Source organism: Sinocyclocheilus rhinocerous, unplaced genomic scaffold (genome assembly GCF_001515625.1).
Source record: "Sinocyclocheilus rhinocerous isolate Xijiao unplaced genomic scaffold, SAMN03320098_v1.1 scaffold1566, whole genome shotgun sequence".
NCBI lineage: Eukaryota > Metazoa > Chordata > Actinopteri > Cypriniformes > Cyprinidae > Sinocyclocheilus > Sinocyclocheilus rhinocerous.
In genome coordinates, this window is record NW_015657516.1 from 103,960 (window position 1) to 123,954 (window position 19,995).

A 19,995-nucleotide genomic window follows, 5' to 3' on the forward strand; every position below is an offset into this window, starting at 1 on the left:
AACCTAGTATGAGAGCCTGTTCTAGTACACCCCCAAAACAAAATCAAGACTTTGTAAAAGAGCACAATAGGACCCCTGTAAGGGTGATTTCCGATGACAGCGCTGCTCAGTGCATTTGTTGGCTGCGTCTTAGAGGGTGTTGTTGAAAGTAAAAATAACTTCCTTGTTTAAATCCCTGTTTGAATCTCTTTCAATATAAAAGTCTTTACTGCTGACACACTCATAAAAGAGATGGTCTCGTCACCATCGAATGGCAGAATAATGTAACTAAAATCACCATTACTTACACACACCTCAATACTAAATACTATTATTAAATACAACTATTTAGGGCTGGACAATAATTCAATATCAATATGTATCGCGATAGTAAAGGCAGCATTAATACAGCATTAATGTTACATAAAATATAATGTGATGAGATTTTGCCCTAAGCCAAAACTCTTTGCTCTGGAACAAATTATAGATTAATGAGACCAAAGACTGCCCGTTAGATTTACCCAAAACAAATTATATCTCATGTTTAATCACTATAGAGACATCAGAGCCAGCTGCAAATTCCAGAAGATCTGGCCAGGGTAAGGCTGCTCTCGGCAGGTTTATGAGTGCTGAACGGCCGCTGATGCCCTGGAGCTCACATTTCCAAAAACGTTACAGCAAATTTTCAAATACACGTTATCTTTATTAACAAACTGCATATTAAAAGTCTAAACAACTACATTCTCGCCCAAAAAACTCTTAAAAACTACAGTGTGTGACACAAAAACAGTATATTTTAAATTACAGTGGATTTGGGCGTATGCCATGACACTCGCTGTGAGAAATACCACAAGCGGAGTGATACAAGCAGTGAAACAGTTCTGTTATCACTAGAATATCACACTCTTATCAGCCAATCAGATTCAAGGACCTGAAAGAACTGTTATATAAATTACATGTATAGAAAATTTTATTTTTTTGCATTACACTGATGAGAATTCATGTTGAAAATGTGCTTCATTAGCATCAAAATAGTCACAATATCAGTCAGAACATTCAGAAATGTAGTTGTGTTACTCCACATTAAAGCATTCAAAACAAACATAAATAAATAAATAAAACCGCAGCTGCAGAAATCAAAACCTAGATTTCAGTCTGTAGCCTAAACAACAGACTGACACAATCGCAGTCCTGTACATTTTGAGACGAGTCCAGCACCAAGAAATTTACAAAAAGAACACTGATTTGGTACCCGCTGTTCTTGGCAGGAGACGAACGTCTGGAAGCCTGGAGCCACTCCGAATCCCAGCTGATCGATGAAAGGCGGTTCATCCTGCGTGTGGATCTGGACTTTGATTCCCGCCTCGAAAGACGTCTCATCTGTGAGAGAGAAAAAGAGACGTGAAGACTGGTACTTAATGCAGGTGTCTCAGAAGAACAGATGATATCAGAACATATGGGCTGTGCTTTCAGCTTTTATCACAGTATCAAACAGTCTCAAGTTGAAACCAAGAGTCAAGAGTCAGTTACTTTCATTGACAAAGTAAAAGAAGATCATGACAGTGGATAAAGAAAATGTGTTTTCTTGGTGCTTGTTCACCAATTTCAAATAGGAGCAACTGTAATAACACCTTCCTTAGCAAACACCACTAATTAAACCAAATTAATCTTAACTAAGAACCCCACAACATGACTACAAAAACTTGTCCTGAAATACTTTACTTAAAGTGACTATAATAATAAATCAATGCAATAATGCTACAAACAATGTCAACTTTAAAGAAGAGATGATTGTAAATATTAGTTTTTTCAAATATAACCAACAAAAATCTAACTATGAAGTCAAAATTTAAAATCAAGAGTAAAAGTTTCTCCACCGTGACAATAAGACTTTAAGTAAACGTGAATAGTTTTGTTGATAATTGTACACCTACACAAATACAAGCCTACCATCTCCGTTTTCTTTCTTTTTATGTTCTCTTCCTACTTCCTACTAGGAATTAAGAATGTCCCACCTCGAATATGAATACAAACGGTGCATAAGACCATAACAACAAGTAATAATTGTGATAAAACATTGTGAATAATGCAACGAATGAGGTCGAGTTCAAACATTTGGTTCTTAACAAGAGACATCTGCAGGCATATTATACGCACAACACAAATTAGCAAACAGGAAATCAACAATATTCAAAATGAAAAAGAAATCAAACAATATGAAAACAGAACAAACCAGAAACAAACATGAAAAACAGCGACACTGACAGGAAGAGAGATCTTTATATACTAGTCTCAAGGCATTTTAAACAGCTTCACGTCTGCAATGTTTTGACATTTAGCCATGTGTCATCCTCAGACTGTAAACGGGAATAATCCTCAGGTTATGAGACGCGTCTCTATGGACAGCTAAGCAAACATCAGTGTTAGCACAGATTATAGGCTGCGTTTGACACTACCCGGTGTCATTTAAATACTTTAAATCAGTATATTATACGCTGGCCTTCTTCCACAGCCTGCTGGATTTTCATGTAGTCCACAGAGCGGTCTACGTATGACACTACTAATGACTATTGTTACAAATGTAGTTCCCGAGCACATCCTCTATAAGCACACAGAGGAGTTACGGATGTCTCCCACCTGCTTTATCACCATTTTCGCCTTTTAAACATCTGCTTAATGATAATTAACACACAAACAGAACAACATGAGGGAAATGATACAGCCGGCCACAGTAATCTCACAGATGCCCCGTTTCATGAATTGTATATTAGCAGATCATCTAGGGCATCATCCAGCACTCAGATGGAATGAATTCAAAAGTTTTACTATCAAAACCGAGCCTTGATAAACTCAATTCCTGGGGCCTGTGTCCTGAAACAAGTTTACCAAATAAGCCAGGTTTATTTCAGTTAGTCTGACTCATTGTCAGTTGATTTGGTTCAAAATAAATCAGACTAACTGAAATAAGCCTGGCTTATTTGCTAAACTTGTTTTATGACACAAGACCCAGGTTTGTCATTTAATCCTGACTAGTCAGGCTTCTGGATTTTACAGTGTAAACTCTGGACTAATGTTCTTATTTGCATATTTACAAGACTGGACACAGGGTGTACAGTACAGGGTGAGATGAAAAGTCTGAGACCATGTTGAAAATCTGGGATTTTTTTCCTTTTAAACCCTTCATTTAAAGTCTTGCCAAAATATTCCAGCACTCTAGTTTCATGTTGTACCACTTTGGTATGTAATTGAAACCAAGAGTCAAGAGTCAGTTACTTTCATTGACAAAGTAAAAGATCATGACAGTGGATAAAGAAAATGTGTTTTCTTGGTGCTTGTTCACCAATTTCAAATAGGAGCAACTGTAATAACACCTTCCTTAGCAAACACCACTAATTAAACCAAATTAATCTTAACTAAGAACCCCACAACATGACTACAAAAACTTGTCCTGAAATACTTTACTTAAAGTGACTATAATAATAAATCAATGCAATAATGCTACAAACAATGTCAACTTTAAAGAAGAGATGATTGTAAATATTAGTTTTTTCAAATATAACCAACAAAAATCTAACTATGAAGTCAAAATTTAAAATCAAGAGTAAAAGTTTCTCCACCGTGACAATAAGACTTTAAGTAAACGTGAATAGTTTTGTTGATAATTGTACACCTACACAAATACAAGCCTACCATCTCCGTTTTCTTTCTTTTTATGTTCTCTTCCTACTTCCTACTAGGAATTAAGAATGTCCCACCTCGAATATGAATACAAACGGTGCATAAGACCATAACAACAAGTAATAATTGTGATAAAACATTGTGAATAATGCAACGAATGAGGTCGAGTTCAAACATTTGGTTCTTAACAAGAGACATCTGCAGGCATATTATACGCACAACACAAATTAGCAAACAGGAAATCAACAATATTCAAAATGAAAAAGAAATCAAACAATATGAAAACAGAACAAACCAGAAACAAACATGAAAAACAGCGACACTGACAGGAAGAGAGATCTTTATATACTAGTCTCAAGGCATTTTAAACAGCTTCACGTCTGCAATGTTTTGACATTTAGCCATGTGTCATCCTCAGACTGTAAACGGGAATAATCCTCAGGTTATGAGACGCGTCTCTATGGACAGCTAAGCAAACATCAGTGTTAGCACAGATTATAGGCTGCGTTTGACACTACCCGGTGTCATTTAAATACTTTAAATCAGTATATTATACGCTGGCCTTCTTCCACAGCCTGCTGGATTTTCATGTAGTCCACAGAGCGGTCTACGTATGACACTACTAATGACTATTGTTACAAATGTAGTTCCCGAGCACATCCTCTATAAGCACACAGAGGAGTTACGGATGTCTCCCACCTGCTTTATCACCATTTTCGCCTTTTAAACATCTGCTTAATGATAATTAACACACAAACAGAACAACATGAGGGAAATGATACAGCCGGCCACAGTAATCTCACCAACAGATCTCACAGATGCCCCGTTTCATGAATTGTATATTAGCAGATCATCTAGGGCATCATCCAGCACTCAGATGGAATGAATTCAAAAGTTTTACTATCAAAACCGAGCCTTGATAAACTCAATTCCTGGGGCCTGTGTCCTGAAACAAGTTTACCAAATAAGCCAGGTTTATTTCAGTTAGTCTGACTCATTGTCAGTTGATTTGGTTCAAAATAAATCAGACTAACTGAAATAAGCCTGGCTTATTTGCTAAACTTGTTTTATGACACAAGACCCAGGTTTGTCATTTAATCCTGACTAGTCAGGCTTCTGGATTTTACAGTGTAAACTCTGGACTAATGTTCTTATTTGCATATTTACAAGACTGGACACAGGGTGTACAGTACAGGGTGAGATGAAAAGTCTGAGACCATGTTGAAAATCTGGGATTTTTTTCCTTTTAAACCCTTCATTTAAAGTCTTGCCAAAATATTCCAGCACTCTAGTTTCATGTTGTACCACTTTGGTATGTAATTCAGGGTCAGCAGGGCTTTATAACCCAGGGACTAAAAGTAATGCTAACCCCCTTTCGAAAGTGTGACAGATGGGTTAAAAAGATTTTAACCCAGGGTTAAGCGCAGTGTGAAAAGCCTTAGAGAGAAACAGTGCAGTGCAGAGTTTCTGGAGGAGTCTGGCATTGTCAAGACTTCGAGACAGCTGCTCTGTAATTACAGAGAAATCCAGTCAGCTGTGGAAGAGATTTCAGGACAGCGTTCACCCGAGTAACCAGAGTGCTGCTTGGAGGATGTGATTAGATATCGGAGACCTTCGAGAGCACCTGGCGTTTGGAGAAATTTGAAGGAGCGTGAGCAGAACTCTTTTGGAAATCACAGCATTATAAAAACAATCTCGGTAAATGTCGGGTGGTGACACAGGCAGGTGCGCAGAGTTTCCCATCTACCCCCTCTCTCTTTTCAATTACGGAGGCGTAGAGAGGTTAAACTGGTCCCACTGAGAAACAGATGCGAGTGAGGTTCACTTCCTCCTCTGGACGTATCACATCACTTGTAATTGGGTTGCAGCTGTAACGTGTGTTTGTGTATTTGTCGTTTTCTGATCAATAGGATCTGGCCTGACGTCACTTTCTGCATTTTGAGTGCTAAAAACTTACTGAACTTTACCGGAAAGGTCAGACATTTTCTCCTCGCAGCATTCTGACCTTCTGCTGGCAAACATGACCAATGGCTGCTGTTGTTGTTTACTGCAGTGTTGTGCTTGTTCAGTTTTTAGGCTCAGTCTGATAAACTGTTGTTCTGAGTGTTGACCTGGTTTTTATGGTGGTCTACAGCTATGCTCCAAAACCTAGTGAGCTCCCTATTTAGCATTTTAATGCATCGTAGGCATAATTGTTGCCTTGCAAAATACCTCATTTTGGCCAAATTCTTTGTTTGCATCATTGTTGCAATTCCAGAATAAACTACAATAAGCTATTCAATATGGTGGATGAGTCGAGACAAGCGGTTTAATCTAATAAAAATGACTTATTAGCCTATATGTGTGTCAATATTAACAACATGCTGACATCAAACTGCATTAGAATCAATTGAGAGTTGAATTGAGCATTTCAAATCAGTTGCTATTTCAGTTAAGATGCAGCTAAGAAGTGTCTATGCCCGCTAGCAGTATTTTTTATGGATTTGAATCGATTCTGTCCCTTGCGGTGAGCTTTGTGACATGAATGTTCATTTAACAGTTCATTCACAGTCCGTTCGGTTTAACCTGTTGATTAATATTAAAGACGGAGAGTCAGATCTAGCAAACACTGATTAATCCTAAACTAAACCCTTATAAGCAGATTACTGACATTTAGACGGCTCAGGTCATGCTGATTTTATGCAAATCTGCCTGGAAGAATAGGTGGAATCCCAAGAGTTTCTGCTGGAATCATTTTAGTGTGGGTTCATTTTAGGAATAAGGAACGTAAAACTAGAGATCTGCTGGATCAGGATCTGAAAAAAATGTTTCATTCCCCAGGAGACTGAACGAATTCAGCTAAATGCAATGCAAGTATCAGCTTTGTCTCAAATTTCTCCTATAGTTCTTTAGGAGAAATACAATCAGACACAAATAAAGCAACTGTTCACATTCGGGCTGGTTAATATTATGGGATCTCATCTAAAACTGAGAAGACACATGAGATTACTAGGGTTAACGAGACGTACCAGTCTCTCCCCACACAGGCAGATACTCATCCTGCTGGATATCCAGCATCAGCTCCAGCCCATTTCCCATCCCTCCCTTCATGGTGATCAGCAGTGGCCGTCCATCCTGTCCAGAGTTGAAGGTGTAACATTTTCCATAGCGTGTGAAGATCTGGAAAAAAAATAAACAAAGGGGCTTTGAGCACTTATTGTTTTCAATAATAGATGAATTTTAACTTCCTTTACAATAACTTAAATCTGAAAATTAAGATTGCACTATTATCACTTGTAGAAAGCAGGCGATAAACAGAATGATGTTTAAAGGCATGTTTAAAGATTTTCTATTTATCACAGCAACATTAATTCAAGTGATTATCAAATTATGCTGAATAATATATAATCTAGATATAATTAATCAAATAGAACATTTCTGAATGCCCTTTATAAATCTTAACAGAAATATCTCCTTATATCAACACAAGCATATTCCTTAAAGTTCAAAGGTTCTTCTGAACAGGAATGACCCAGTTGCACTTCCAGCTAAAATCTAAATCTTTCAAGTAAGGTTTCAGGAAATCGTTTGATTAATTATAGAGCATCTCTAAGTCATGACGTGATCTACACTGGGGCAGAAGGGGCTCATCCAGCCAATCTTAATTGAAACTGAACTAATGGACATCTAATCAGATCACAGTCAGCAGGATATGGAGAGCATGGCGCCTCAGAAACACAACTGCTCCTCGCTGCAGGAGAACCTGATTACCATCGCAGACAAATGAGAAAAATTCAGTGTAAAGGAAATTAAAAGGCCACGTCTTTAGAGAACTTAGTGACGTTATAAAAATGGTAGTGGCTCTCCAGGGAATCACATCTCGGAAATAAATGCAACATGTGTCTGGATACAGACAGCCATCTTTACCTCTTTCTCTTTGAGAGAAAAACCTCTCAGTGCCAATGAAGGATGTGTCAGATATCAGTTGGCGTGTGATGAAATGCTGCAGACAGACAGATGAATGGTTGATTCAGCCAATGCACATGCAAATATTCACAGATGGAGCGCTTATATAAATACACATCCTGGCAAAGACAGCAAAAAAAAAGAGATACAGATTCTGTTCTGAGACTGAACTGAGAGTTTCTTTAATGATTCTAGACATGAGTCAACAACTACCATTTTTACCACTTTTTTAAAAAATGCCAACACTGATGCATTTCAATAAATCACACAGTAAAAGAATCAAGTTAGCATTTTATTTATTAGCATTTAAATTACATTTATTTAATACTTATTTGAGAATGATTTACAAACATTAGTCCACATTTTATACTCACAAATGATATTTTTTCATCAAAATGTTTTTACAAAAAAGGTATTATAATTACACTCTAAAAAATGCTGGGTTAAATACAACCCAATTGCTGGGTTTGTTCATGCCTCAAAACCTTGTATGTTGCTAACCTAAACAGCATTTTGGGGCATTAAAGAGTCATTTTTAATTTTCAAAAAGCACACAAGATGCCCAAAATGAACATCCACTATAATGTTTCTAAAAGCTCTTGCCTCTTTCAGACAAACATATTTAAAAGCATCAGAATAATTGTTCCCTTGTTTTGCCATTACCAACAATAAGTGCTCCAGAGCTTCTTCTACATCTAAACTACTCCTGATGAGATAACAGCGTCTAAAGCGTTTAGCAAACAGAAGCGAGGCTGTTGCCAAGACGAGAGAGTTGCTGTGGTAACCGTGGCAACACAGCGTAGTTGGCTAGGGTTGCGTTGACCTTGGGACGCAAGAGAGTCGATGCTAGTAGAGTCTTTCTGAGAAACTTCACAATGAAGTCCCCTCAACGAGGCCATCGGTCCATTGAGCACAGATAACTGCATGTTATTTTGAAAGAACGGGCCTTCGTGAGGACCTTAATATGCTAACGGTGCTTTAGAAAATATTTACAATAGCCAAAAGGCTTCACACGGCGAAAAATTAGTCAGGAACACACTGTATGTGCCTGACTGGAGCATTATTCCAGTTATTTTGAGGACAGAAACACATTTGTTTATTTGTCAGAATTTATAAAATGGTGTACTTTAAATACCTTGTGTTCGGGGTTTGAACAAATTACTAACCCATAAATGAGAGACAAATGACCAAACAACACTATCTAATAATGCATTCAAAAAGAGCACTAAGGTGTTAAATTATTAGTGCCAAAGCTGGGCCACTGAGTGTCATCAAGCATCTTGTGTGCGCCTCTGCTGCATTAATACAAGAGAACTGCCTCCACTGGGGCTGAAGACATCAATAATACATTATCATTTCTGCCCTTTGTAACAGGACTTTATGAAAAATGAAACGACTTTAAAACTTTCTGGCCGCTGAGGGGAGTTTGAAGCAATGAGGCGCTCTGATCTCCCAGTAGGACGCTGTCAGTTGACAGACTCTGTTCAGAGACTCAGTTGACTGGAAAAGAATCACAGGGGAGGAGAGGAGAACTTACAGCCTTAATCAGCGATTTCTTTGAAAATAAAACCAGCCACAAGAACTTAAAAAAGCAATGAGAAATGGTCACATCTTCTTAAGAACTAGATAAATATTATGCAAACTGCATTAAATTCAAAATATGCATTCAGGGCCCAAAATTAACTTCTTTCCATATGTGCCAACATTGAGTCAATAGAGAATATGTATTAAATAGTATTTTATGATAAAGAAACAGTATTATTTGTGCAAATGCGTTTGATATAAAAGAACAAAGAACAATAATTTTACAGCTTTTATTAATATTGATTATCTACCACTTTGTTCAATGTTCACTTTATTTATAGAGCACATATTAATACAACAAATGTTGACCACAGTGCTGTACATGAGACAATGCAGAATAACAAACACGTTTTTTATTGTTTATTGCACAAGTTTATATTAAACGTTAGTATTTGAATAAATGAATCAAGATTACAAATGCTGCAATAACATTCTTCTTCAGTAATAATTTTCTGTTTGTTCATGCATTGTGTTAAACTAATGTTTACAAACTGAAACTAATTGTAAAAGGTTGCCAGATTTATATATTTGTAGCAAACAGCTTAGGCATAAAAAAACTAGTTATTGAAAAAAAAAAAATAAAGATCAAATGTTAGCCATTAGTGGTTGAACGGATCGTAGTTGATCCGTGATCTGTACGGACCAGACCCCACGGTTTGGCACGCATGTGATCCACGGATTAATTGCAAAACTTAACCATAATAGAGTTAAAGTTGATCATTTGTATGCGTTTACATGCTCAAGTAATTTTAAACCATTCCAACGAGAGAAAAGGTGTAAGGGAACACGATTCGTTACTCGCGCACTGTTTTCTATGCACACAGCCGCACACACAAAACACCGTGGCGTGTCTCAGACTGTGCGCGAACACCGAACTGAATCCTCTTTCACATCTCCATGCATTTGAACAAACACATACACATAAAATTACAACAAAATACCCATCTCAACAATCATTCTAGTAAACGCAATCAGTTATGTCTTAACTGAAAGAAAACAGCTGAGAAAGAAATCGGATGTATATCATCATATTGGATCTGTCTTAAAGGGACAGCAGCCTATAAATACCTGCTGCTGTCATTAAAGGCAGAGTAAGTGATTTTTCAAAAACACTTTAGAAAACTGATTCGGGCCGAATCAGCAAATCAGCAATAAGGGGCGTGTCTACTCGTGATGTGGAGGAGAGCGCGTTCAGTGCATGGGACGGACATTAGCCGAGCCGAGTGACAGAAAGATAGAGATGGCGGATAAAAAACAAAAGAGGAAAACGTCTGCGGAACGATAAGGCAAGAAGTAGGACCCGTGTAAATATCGGATCAGCTTTCCAGCGCTGGAGAGAACTCAAGGAGTGGAGGCCTGCGATCGGACGCCGAGGTTGCTTTGTTTCTTCTCAATAGGTGAGTAACATCGTGTCTACAACAGCTAAAGTCTGCCTACACTGGACTCAAACGACCGTTGAAAACCATTTGAAATTTGTGTCAGCATGTCATAAATAGAACCCGGCAGCAGTTTTCTGTCGGGGATTTGTTGCGCCTCGCCGCTCACGTCCGTAGACACGGTGTAACATTGGTTTTGCTTTGTTTCACAGAACTAATCGTTGCCTGGGTTGCGTACGTATATGTGGGGCGGAGCTATCAAAATAGGGGCAAGACCCTTTTGGGGTAGGGGCGTGTTTGTTTTGGTGATTTCAAATATCAACATTGGCTACCAGAAATCACTTACTCTGCCTTTAATGCTAATTAAACAACAAAACAGGTTTGACGAAGATTAATCTACATTTAATGTATACAGTGAACCCTAGTGTAATTTTACACTTAATTATTAAATTTCTGTACCTGAATACTGCGACCTTATTTTATTTGTAACATTGTTCTGTTGTATTTATCTATGCTTGCAATTTGTGTATTTTTGTTCTTATTTTTATTGGCTGTTCACTTGTATTTAATCATGTTTGAACTTGCATAGTTAGGCTAGTAGTTTTTGCTGTGGTATTGAAGAAGTACTTAGCTTTAAATAATAAATGGAAAACAAAGTTACATTGAAATCCGAAAAACGATCCAATCCGATCCGTGAGTTTTGTGATCCATTGACCCGCTAGTAACCATTTTATTTACTCTACAAAATACATATTTGGTACTTGGTGAATTTTGGACATTGGGTGGATCTATAGTCAGGTGTCCAAAGTACTTGACTCTTATTAGTAGAACATATCACTGAAATACTGAATATATATTAGCACATATTTAACAAAATACATAAGCAATTATTGTAAAAGGTGAAACATGATCTTTCCCGTTACAGGTGCCAGTATTTTAATATCCACTCCTAAAAACCAACATATTTATCAACACAGAAAAAAGGTATAAATAGATGCAAAAGTGTATCATGAAATATGAAGAGTGCGGAAATGCTGACAGTTGATTTTGAATTCCATATTGTTCTTTCGTGTGCGACCTGAGACATAAAAAAGCTATTATTTATTTATTTCATGCTTTCTCCTGCATGCCTCCAACTCCACAAAGCAATTTCACAATCCACCTTACGCAGCAGGGCTAGAAATAGAAGACGATACGTCACTATTAGCTTCCACTTCACTGTGATAGGAGGAAGACTGCTGAAGAAGACGCGGCTCCGGTGTCTCGTAAGCGTGACTGATATACCCATCACTACCGATCAAGATCAGCGCACTGACAGTAGCGCCTTCTGAAATGAATAATTCACTGAGACCCAAATGGCACCGTGCCGCCTGCTCAAGGGCTCCCCGTGCACCATGGCGAACTCCTAGCAAGCTGAAGCTGTTTGTCAGAGGACTTTGATTGCAAAGCTTGCGTGTCTAATAAGCTGCACAACTCACTGTCCGTTTTGCCGTGGCTGGTGGCTCCAGATGTACAATAGCTTTGCGCTGTAATGACGAATCAGATTAATGCTGCTGAATCGGAAAACTATGAAATTATACAAGAACACTGAAGCCAAAGTCAAGCTGTTGAACATGTCATCTACTTTCCTGATCTACATATGGCTAATTCGTGAAATGTGGGTGGTACACTTAGGATGGTTTGATGAACAATTTACACAAATGCATTCTGCTCATGTTGCATGAATGATAGTTTTGTGTGAGGAACAGACCAAAATGTAAGCGGAAAAGGAATTAAATAATCATTTATGGTTAACATATGGCACACAACCCTATCTTATGACTTTAAAAGACTTGAAATATAGTGCAAAAGACGTATGGACTACTTGTATGGTCTATGTCATTTTGGGGGTTTGGAACCACATGAGGGTCAGTAAATGAAAACAGAATTTTAATTTATGGATGAACTATTCCTTAAAGCATCCAGACATAAAAAGTTAAGGCTTCAGTAAGAAGAGCCTGTGGTCTCCCGGTAGCTGTGTGTGTCTGTTTGATCTCAAAGTATAAACTTAGAAATTCACTGGATTTAGTGAGTGAGTGTTTGTCAGGTTTGAGAGGTCGGTGTTCCCGGTCTGACAGCGATCAATACTGGCACAAAGATGGCCACAGGGTGTGCCTCAACTCGACTTGGCCACAAAAATCAATACCGGTTCCTCTATTGACAGCAAGTCGCACACATCGACAGCAGACTCAGTGATGTAATGGAGAGGTAATATGGCCAATTTAAGACCACCACCAGGCCTGCTAAAGGGGTTCCGATTTATCTGTCAGTGGCCTGCCTGTGGACAGGAACACAGGCTCCAATCTCTCAATGTCGTCTCTGCTCAACCTCTCAAATAGATCTCCACACTGGACTCCAGCCTTTGGAGCTAGTAAAGGCTCATTGACTCTCAATATGATCCAATCTATCTGCAGCAGACAAGTAGCTTTTTCCTTGAGATGTCCATCTTCATTAAAATTCTCTCCCATTTGAAACAACTGAGAAAATAGTTTTTATATTAAAAATTCAACTAAAGACATGTCGGAAAATATGAGGAAGAACGAACACTATAAATGATTCAGGAAATGGACTATGTAATAATTTAAAGACACCTTATGAAATTTCTGTACCACGCTTCATCTCAAGGTAGATACATCAATAAAGGGATAAATAATCATATTAAATAATTATTTATATATAATATTATATTCCAGTGTTGCAAAGTATAGCGTGTACAATAATAAACATATTTAACCATTAAATTTCCATAACTTTTCCAGTTATTTTTGTCAAGTAAGTGTACAATCAAAATGCAACAAAGCTAAAATACTCAAAATCCATCAAACTCAACTACAACCCCTTCCTACCAATAGTGTTCACTTAAACAGAGCACCATACTGTTCAAAAAAATAAATTTTCCTTTTACTTAGAGAATAAATTCAGAGTGGTTGAGAACTGGAGGATAATTACAGTTTACTTCAAGCTCGACTGATGCTTCTATCTCAAACTCCAGTGTGCTGATAGTACAAGATAGATGTAATTTAAATAAAAGTGCATCTGTATAGACCATTGAGACGGACTTAGCTTCTTTCTGCTCATGCAAAGGTGGTGCAATTGAATTAGACAAAGTGACTCTGCTCATGTGTGAACGGGGGATAGAAAAAGTGGAATTACAGAGAAAAAGTTGGGTGTCTACATGGTAGATGTTTAAAGCAAGGTGTGTGTATTGACTAAATAGAAACAAGCCCACTGGGAAAGTGACCTTCTACCACAGTAGCTGCATTGATGCTGAACTACAAATCAAGTCAAAGTGCTTCAAGCCCAACAGCCAAATGATTCATGCTGAACACCAGCAATTTCCCTAAAAAAATAATGCAAGACGAAGTGTTAAAAAGAAACGAGTCACATAAATCCAGTCATAATTTCCCCAATACACACCTTGACGGTGTCTCATGATTTTTTTTCTTATATACACTCACATACTAGCAATGCAATTATTATTCAGAATGAAGAATAAAGACATTCACAGGGCATTGCCCTCGACAAAATGACAGATCGTAATTTCTACGGCAAATGCAACGCAGTGCATACATTTAGCTAAATTACGTGAGACCTGGACGCGAGGAGATTGCAGATAAGGCTCTTGGGATGCTGAGCGACTCGTGATGCAATATATCAAGCTCAATATCCCAGGAGTCACATTGCTGAATGTGTTCAACACGACATTAAACTGGCATTGTGTTTGTTTACTGACATAAATATAATTACCCAAAGCGATCTTAAATCCAAGCAGTCATCTAGATAAATGGGGTCAAGACTAAGGCCGTGTAAGTGCAGTAGCATGATAAAGAGTGCACTGATAAATATTTCATACATTGTCACATGACTTTTTTTTTTATTTTTATGTATAATCCAGCAATTGGTTTAAAAAAAGAAAAGCGAGTTCATCTTTCAAAATAGTTATTTTGTATTTTGAATCTGGCAGTCTGATCATATCATGGAGATATTTAAAATGCAGTCGATAGAGCTTTCCTGTTCATTTGTCTCACTGGAAATTAAAAGGTCAAGTGCATTACATTGTGGGACCCATTATTTAATGATGTGTTAATGAGGAGCGTGCTCTTGCATACTGCACATTTTGGACAAATGTACAGGTGCATCTCAATAAATTAGAATGTCGTGGAAAAGTTCATTTATTTCAGTAATTCAACTAAAATTGTGAAACTCGTGTATTAAATAAATTCAATGCACACAGACTGAAGTAGTTTAAGTCTTTGGTTATTTTAATTGTGATGATTTTGGCCGTCACGGCGGGAAATACGAGGCGTTTCGCGTAAACCATATGCGCCTTGGTGTACACCGGCGACGAGAGCAGGTATCGGACCCGGTTAGAGGACCAAGTGAAAAGCAGCGCTAACGCCGTTAGAAACGCCAGCAGCCACGCGACTCTGCGCGGGTACGAGCCGCTCAGAAAGACGTGTCTCAATCCGTGAAAGGTCGTGTGCTTCAAGAAAAGCTTTCCAGCTTCCTTTAGTGATCCTTCAGTGCGTTGTTTCGGTGCGGCGTCGCCTGGACACATCTTGGAGTAGGTCTGAGTCCTTTGACGCGCAGTTTTACCTCTGAAGAGACCCTAAACGCTCCAAAGCTCCCCAAAACGAATAAACATTGCGCGTTTCTGTTCCTGAGGCGTTTTACGTGGGGAACAAATCTGCAGCTTCATCAAAACAGGTTGAAGTACAGTGCTGTAGCAAATAAGGACGGTCAAATATTATTTCTCCAGATCTCCTCTCAGGGAAGCGAAATATAGCCGGTATAAAAGTCTCAACTGTTGCCAGAAACGCACATCTCGCCACATTTTCTTCGCGTCACGCACTCGTGCGGTCCTATGTCATGTAGTAAATCTGTTATGCACTTTGAAGTTAAATTTTCATAAATTCAGTCGAAGTAATTCACAGCTGGTTGCAGCAACAGCGCGAGCTTCATCGCCTCCGCGCGCTCTCAGCTCTGTTCTTCTGTGAGCGCGCTCATCCTCTGCTGCCTGTTACTTCACTGAAGACGCCTTGCTGTAATAATTAACTGTTATAAACTATTTGAGTGATTTATTTTGAGCGCAATAACAAGATGTCAGATTAAAATTATCACATTTGTATCTAAATTTAGTTTATGCATTCATATAGATAAAATATGTACTGTAGGCCTATATGAAATATAACTATATATTCCAATTCAAATTTATCACTAGGTCATTCTGAAAATAAACATGCATTCGAAATCTGAAATAGTAGCTGGCAATTTTTTCTTTAAATGAGTTCTGTGTGTACAGTGAGTCTGTTTATGCAAGCAGCAGCCAATCATCAAAAATAGCATCTATCACAAGAACACTCATGTTGATGTCAGCATATTTACACTACTATGGTGCTTTTTTACATTTGGTTCAGTTTTTAATTGCCAGTTGTGCAATGCATCATTCAGACCAATAATTGCACTCTCCATCCCTGTTAGACTCTAAGTGGGCATGTCCTTAAACTCGGGCTGTTAGTCAAGCAGGGAAAATGGGCATGGTGCCCGCAGGTCATGGCCCACTTACCTTAACAATGTGTTCAAAGTCAATAACCCCTTTTTTCACTGGCACGCTCCGAGAAGCCTCACAAAGGCTCTTGTCCAAATGTGTACATAACAGAGGACAGTATTGACCAGAATGCTTTGCCAAAATAAACCTGTAAAACACCCGGATGTGTTCGGGTCTTATCTGAAGCAAATGCTGGTGGCTGGATCTGTGGACATTCAAGCACTGCGTGTGTCCTTGTCGTCATCTAATCATCTGTTTTACTGAGAAAAAATACGCAAGGAGCTATGAATGTCACAAATAAATTACAGCGGAGGTGTCACGATTCACATTTGGCATTTAATTTCAAAGTCACATCAAATACGTGCCAAGAAGAGCTATTTAATGTTAAAGAGAAGTTGAGGCTCACGAAACAATTAAAACGTTATTTTCAGAGAGAGAACAGATCATGATGTATGCTATCTTGAATGCTATTTTAACTGTGGTGGCACACAAATTACGTTTCTTGGGAAGGAGTAGAAGATTTGTTCTGGCACCTATAACAAGCACACTATTGCATTAAGTAATATTTTTGTATTGTATGTGTATTCTTTTTAGGTTACTTGCATTCGAATGTGTATTACTTATTTGAATTAGATTCACAATATATATTTTTATAATTGAAAATTATATTTATTTATTTAAAATTTAGAAGTAGGTTTTTAAAAACACAGGGAAAATAAATTTGTGATGAACCAAATATTTTTGTGGCTTTCAGGGCTCAGGCAGAAGGAATAGCAAAGATTTTTCAATCTTTTCATATTTTGGAGGAGTGTGATGTTGGCATGGGACCCCAGTGGCTGTTCGTCACTGCACACCCACATGTTCAACAGTCACAGACACTTTTTTTACAAGCGTCTTCATCAAAGAGGATGCGGCTCCGCTGTGTGGACAATCACACGCTGAGCTACATCAACACTCAGATGAAGACGCAAATTAGTATTCGGCAAAACTTGATCTGTAGCTCGCTGCCAAAGACCAATTTATTACGAACTCAGAATGAATTCAAGCAATGTTTATTTATTTTTTTCTGGAAAATAACTCCACGTGGTTTGCTGCTGTGGAGGAACGATGTATTCTTTTTGATGCTGAAAGGGCTAAAATATTGGAAAACATTTTATCATATTGGTGAGGATTGAAAAATATCTAAAAGGGTTGGTGCAAGTTTCTAAAGATTTTACATATATATATATATATATTCGCAGCTTCTTAAATGGACATGCACTGCTCTTTTGTAAGAAAGGGTGATGCATCTCCTTTTGGCCTGAAATAAAAAGCAATGCTTTCAATTGTGTATAAAATGGTTCAGTGCTCTAAGGCCCAAAGTGAACCTTCTATAATGGTTGAAAGGCAACCAAATGACCCATAAGAGTTGCATTCTTTGCACAACATTACACTGGGATGCAAAAAAAAGGCATTTTAACACTAAAAACAACAAGAGAAGGTCTGTCTTGGTACAAATCAGAACATATGTTAAAAACTCTACCCTACATTGCAGAAATTGTATGTTCAAAGTAATGTCAATCAAGTTATTAATCTGCTAGCTGAGTGATAGTCAACTCTAGCAGATGGCCAGTGGGTTTAGGAAGAGACTCGAAGAGCAAAAGCATGACAGAGCCACAACTGCGATTGCATTTTATGGGGAAAATCGTTTGCAGCCCAAAATAGCCTTGATGGGGTCTAGAGTGGTTTATTTCACGGTGAACAAAGGGAAAACAGAAAGCACAACAGCAGTACAGCTCTTTCCATTTGGAATGAAATGGCAAACATTACAACGATAGCTCATTGATTTCTCCAGCGAAAGTAAGGCACTCCTTGCCTAAATGAAAGACGCTGTATTTCTTGAGGGAAATTTAATTTGATGAAGTTTGATTTCTTCGTCTTTTGAAATGCGACTTAAATTTTCCATCCCACAATGGAGTCTGTTCAAGTTTGTTTTTCACTGACTTCAATCTTTCATTCCTAACAAATACACACAAATGAGTCAATAGTTGTCACACTGTAAGAATACAGAACTAGAATTTTTTGAGGGATAGCAGTTTGATGAGAAATAGAGTTCTTATTGAGATCATATTGAATTTTGGTGGAATATTTGGTAAATCTGATCCCAAATTCAGATATCTTTGAAATCTCATCCTAAACTCTACTTATTCATTATTATATATTGTATATTGTATCATGAAATTAAGTGCTATCTATGAGAAATAATTGAGATTTTAAAGAGATCCCATTTACAAATTAGCCAAGTAAATTACGTTTAAATAACAGATTCTGCCAAACACTGTAAACTAGTATCACAGCTAGTTTTGACGGCACCACTCTTAACGTTCTGCATACTAAACCTAGTCCTCAGTACCCTACTAGTGTATGCTGTAGAGATCTGGAAAGCTGCCTATATCAGCACCCAGGCTGATGCCAAGTGTCCTCTGCGGAGACTCTGCAGCTGTGGACGGAGACGACTCTCACATGTGAAAAAAAGAGACAATTTAGTTCAGATGATGGCAGAGGAGCTTCAGTTTTGCAGAAAGAATGGTGAACGAGAGAGGAGAAAGAGAATGAAGGAAAAGAAATAAAATGCTAGACAATGCGGCAGTGGATGAGAGGACAGAATAAATCATGGACAAAGCCAGAAACAGAAAACATGAGCGAGAGAGAGAGTGACTGTTTCTCTAAACCTAATGAGCTGCGCTGCAACGTTTATCAGGAAACCTAAAGAATGTGATTCATATCTAAATTTACTTAATCAGGGAAAAGAATGGTGATGACATTTGAATCAAGAGAACAAATACAAGAGAAATGATGCCAGTACAGAAAGATACTGTTTGAATCAAAGAGTCAAAGATGTTTGATTCAAGAGAGAGCACATTCAAATCAGGAGAAATATTTTAAGATGTTTAAATAGAAAAAAATATTGAAAGGAACATTAAAACCATTTGAAGAAAAAATTATGTTCATGATATCTGAATTAGGATATAGAAATTGTATGTTTAAAACATTCAAAATTAGATACATTTTCGCTAAATGTTCAAATTGAAAAGACATTGGAAAAGGCTCTAATAAACAGAGATAATGATCAATGGCTGGATTTGGAGAAAAGAACATTCAAAACTGATGAAGAAAAGAAAGAATGTTCAGATTCAAATTCAAATGATTAGAAAAATAGTTTGAAATGCTTAAAACAGGAGAAAAAAAATGTCTGAATAAATAGAATGTTCAAAACCTTTGAAATGAAAGGCAGAATATTCAAATTCTATAACTGAAAGGACATTCAAAACGTCTGATTTACAGAGAAAGGATTTTTAACACGTTTGAACAGAGAAAGATGAATGTTCAAAACAATGACAGAAATTGCTCAAAACATTCGAAACAAGAGAAATAATGTTCAAGTAGAGAATAAAAACTGCACAATGGCGCCTAACTAGGTCAGGACGATTATGGTGTTTGCAATATCAAAAAAATATGTCTGGTGAAGTATCTGACTAACTTCTGAAGCAATCTAACATTTTGAAAGGAACCCAACATTAAGGATGCATATATGATCCCCCAAAACTCATAAAACTGAAAAGTTGAAAAAGCCAGCGTTAGAAAGAAACAAGGAAAAAGCATCACTTCAGGGCGAATCTGTGTGTTGGTGAGGCGCGTCTGATGAATGACTCTCAAGACGGCTTGAACTGATTCGCACGGTTCCACTGCTCTGACTCACTGCCGATATGAATCTTGTTCACATGACCAACCCCAAAAACGAGCAACAATAACTCATGTATGAGTATAGATAGAAACATCTCCAGAAACAATCTCTGCAATAAATAA

At 37.7% G+C, this 19,995-nt stretch overlaps 1 protein-coding gene across 2 annotated transcripts in view; it reads right to left on the bottom strand.

The window, feature by feature from the left end:
- Nucleotides 1-19,995, bottom strand: part of LOC107721241 (acid-sensing ion channel 1) — a 181,439-nt gene that overhangs the window by 25,184 nt on the left and 136,260 nt on the right. For both annotated transcript variants that reach the window (XM_016529169.1, XM_016529170.1), the window contains exons 3-4: nt 6,666-6,816; nt 1,232-1,359 (exon numbers count right to left, since the gene is read on the bottom strand). In XM_016529169.1, the coding sequence (XP_016384655.1) occupies nt 1,232-1,359; nt 6,666-6,816 (279 nt within the window). The remainder of the gene's footprint in view (nt 1-1,231; nt 1,360-6,665; nt 6,817-19,995) is intronic.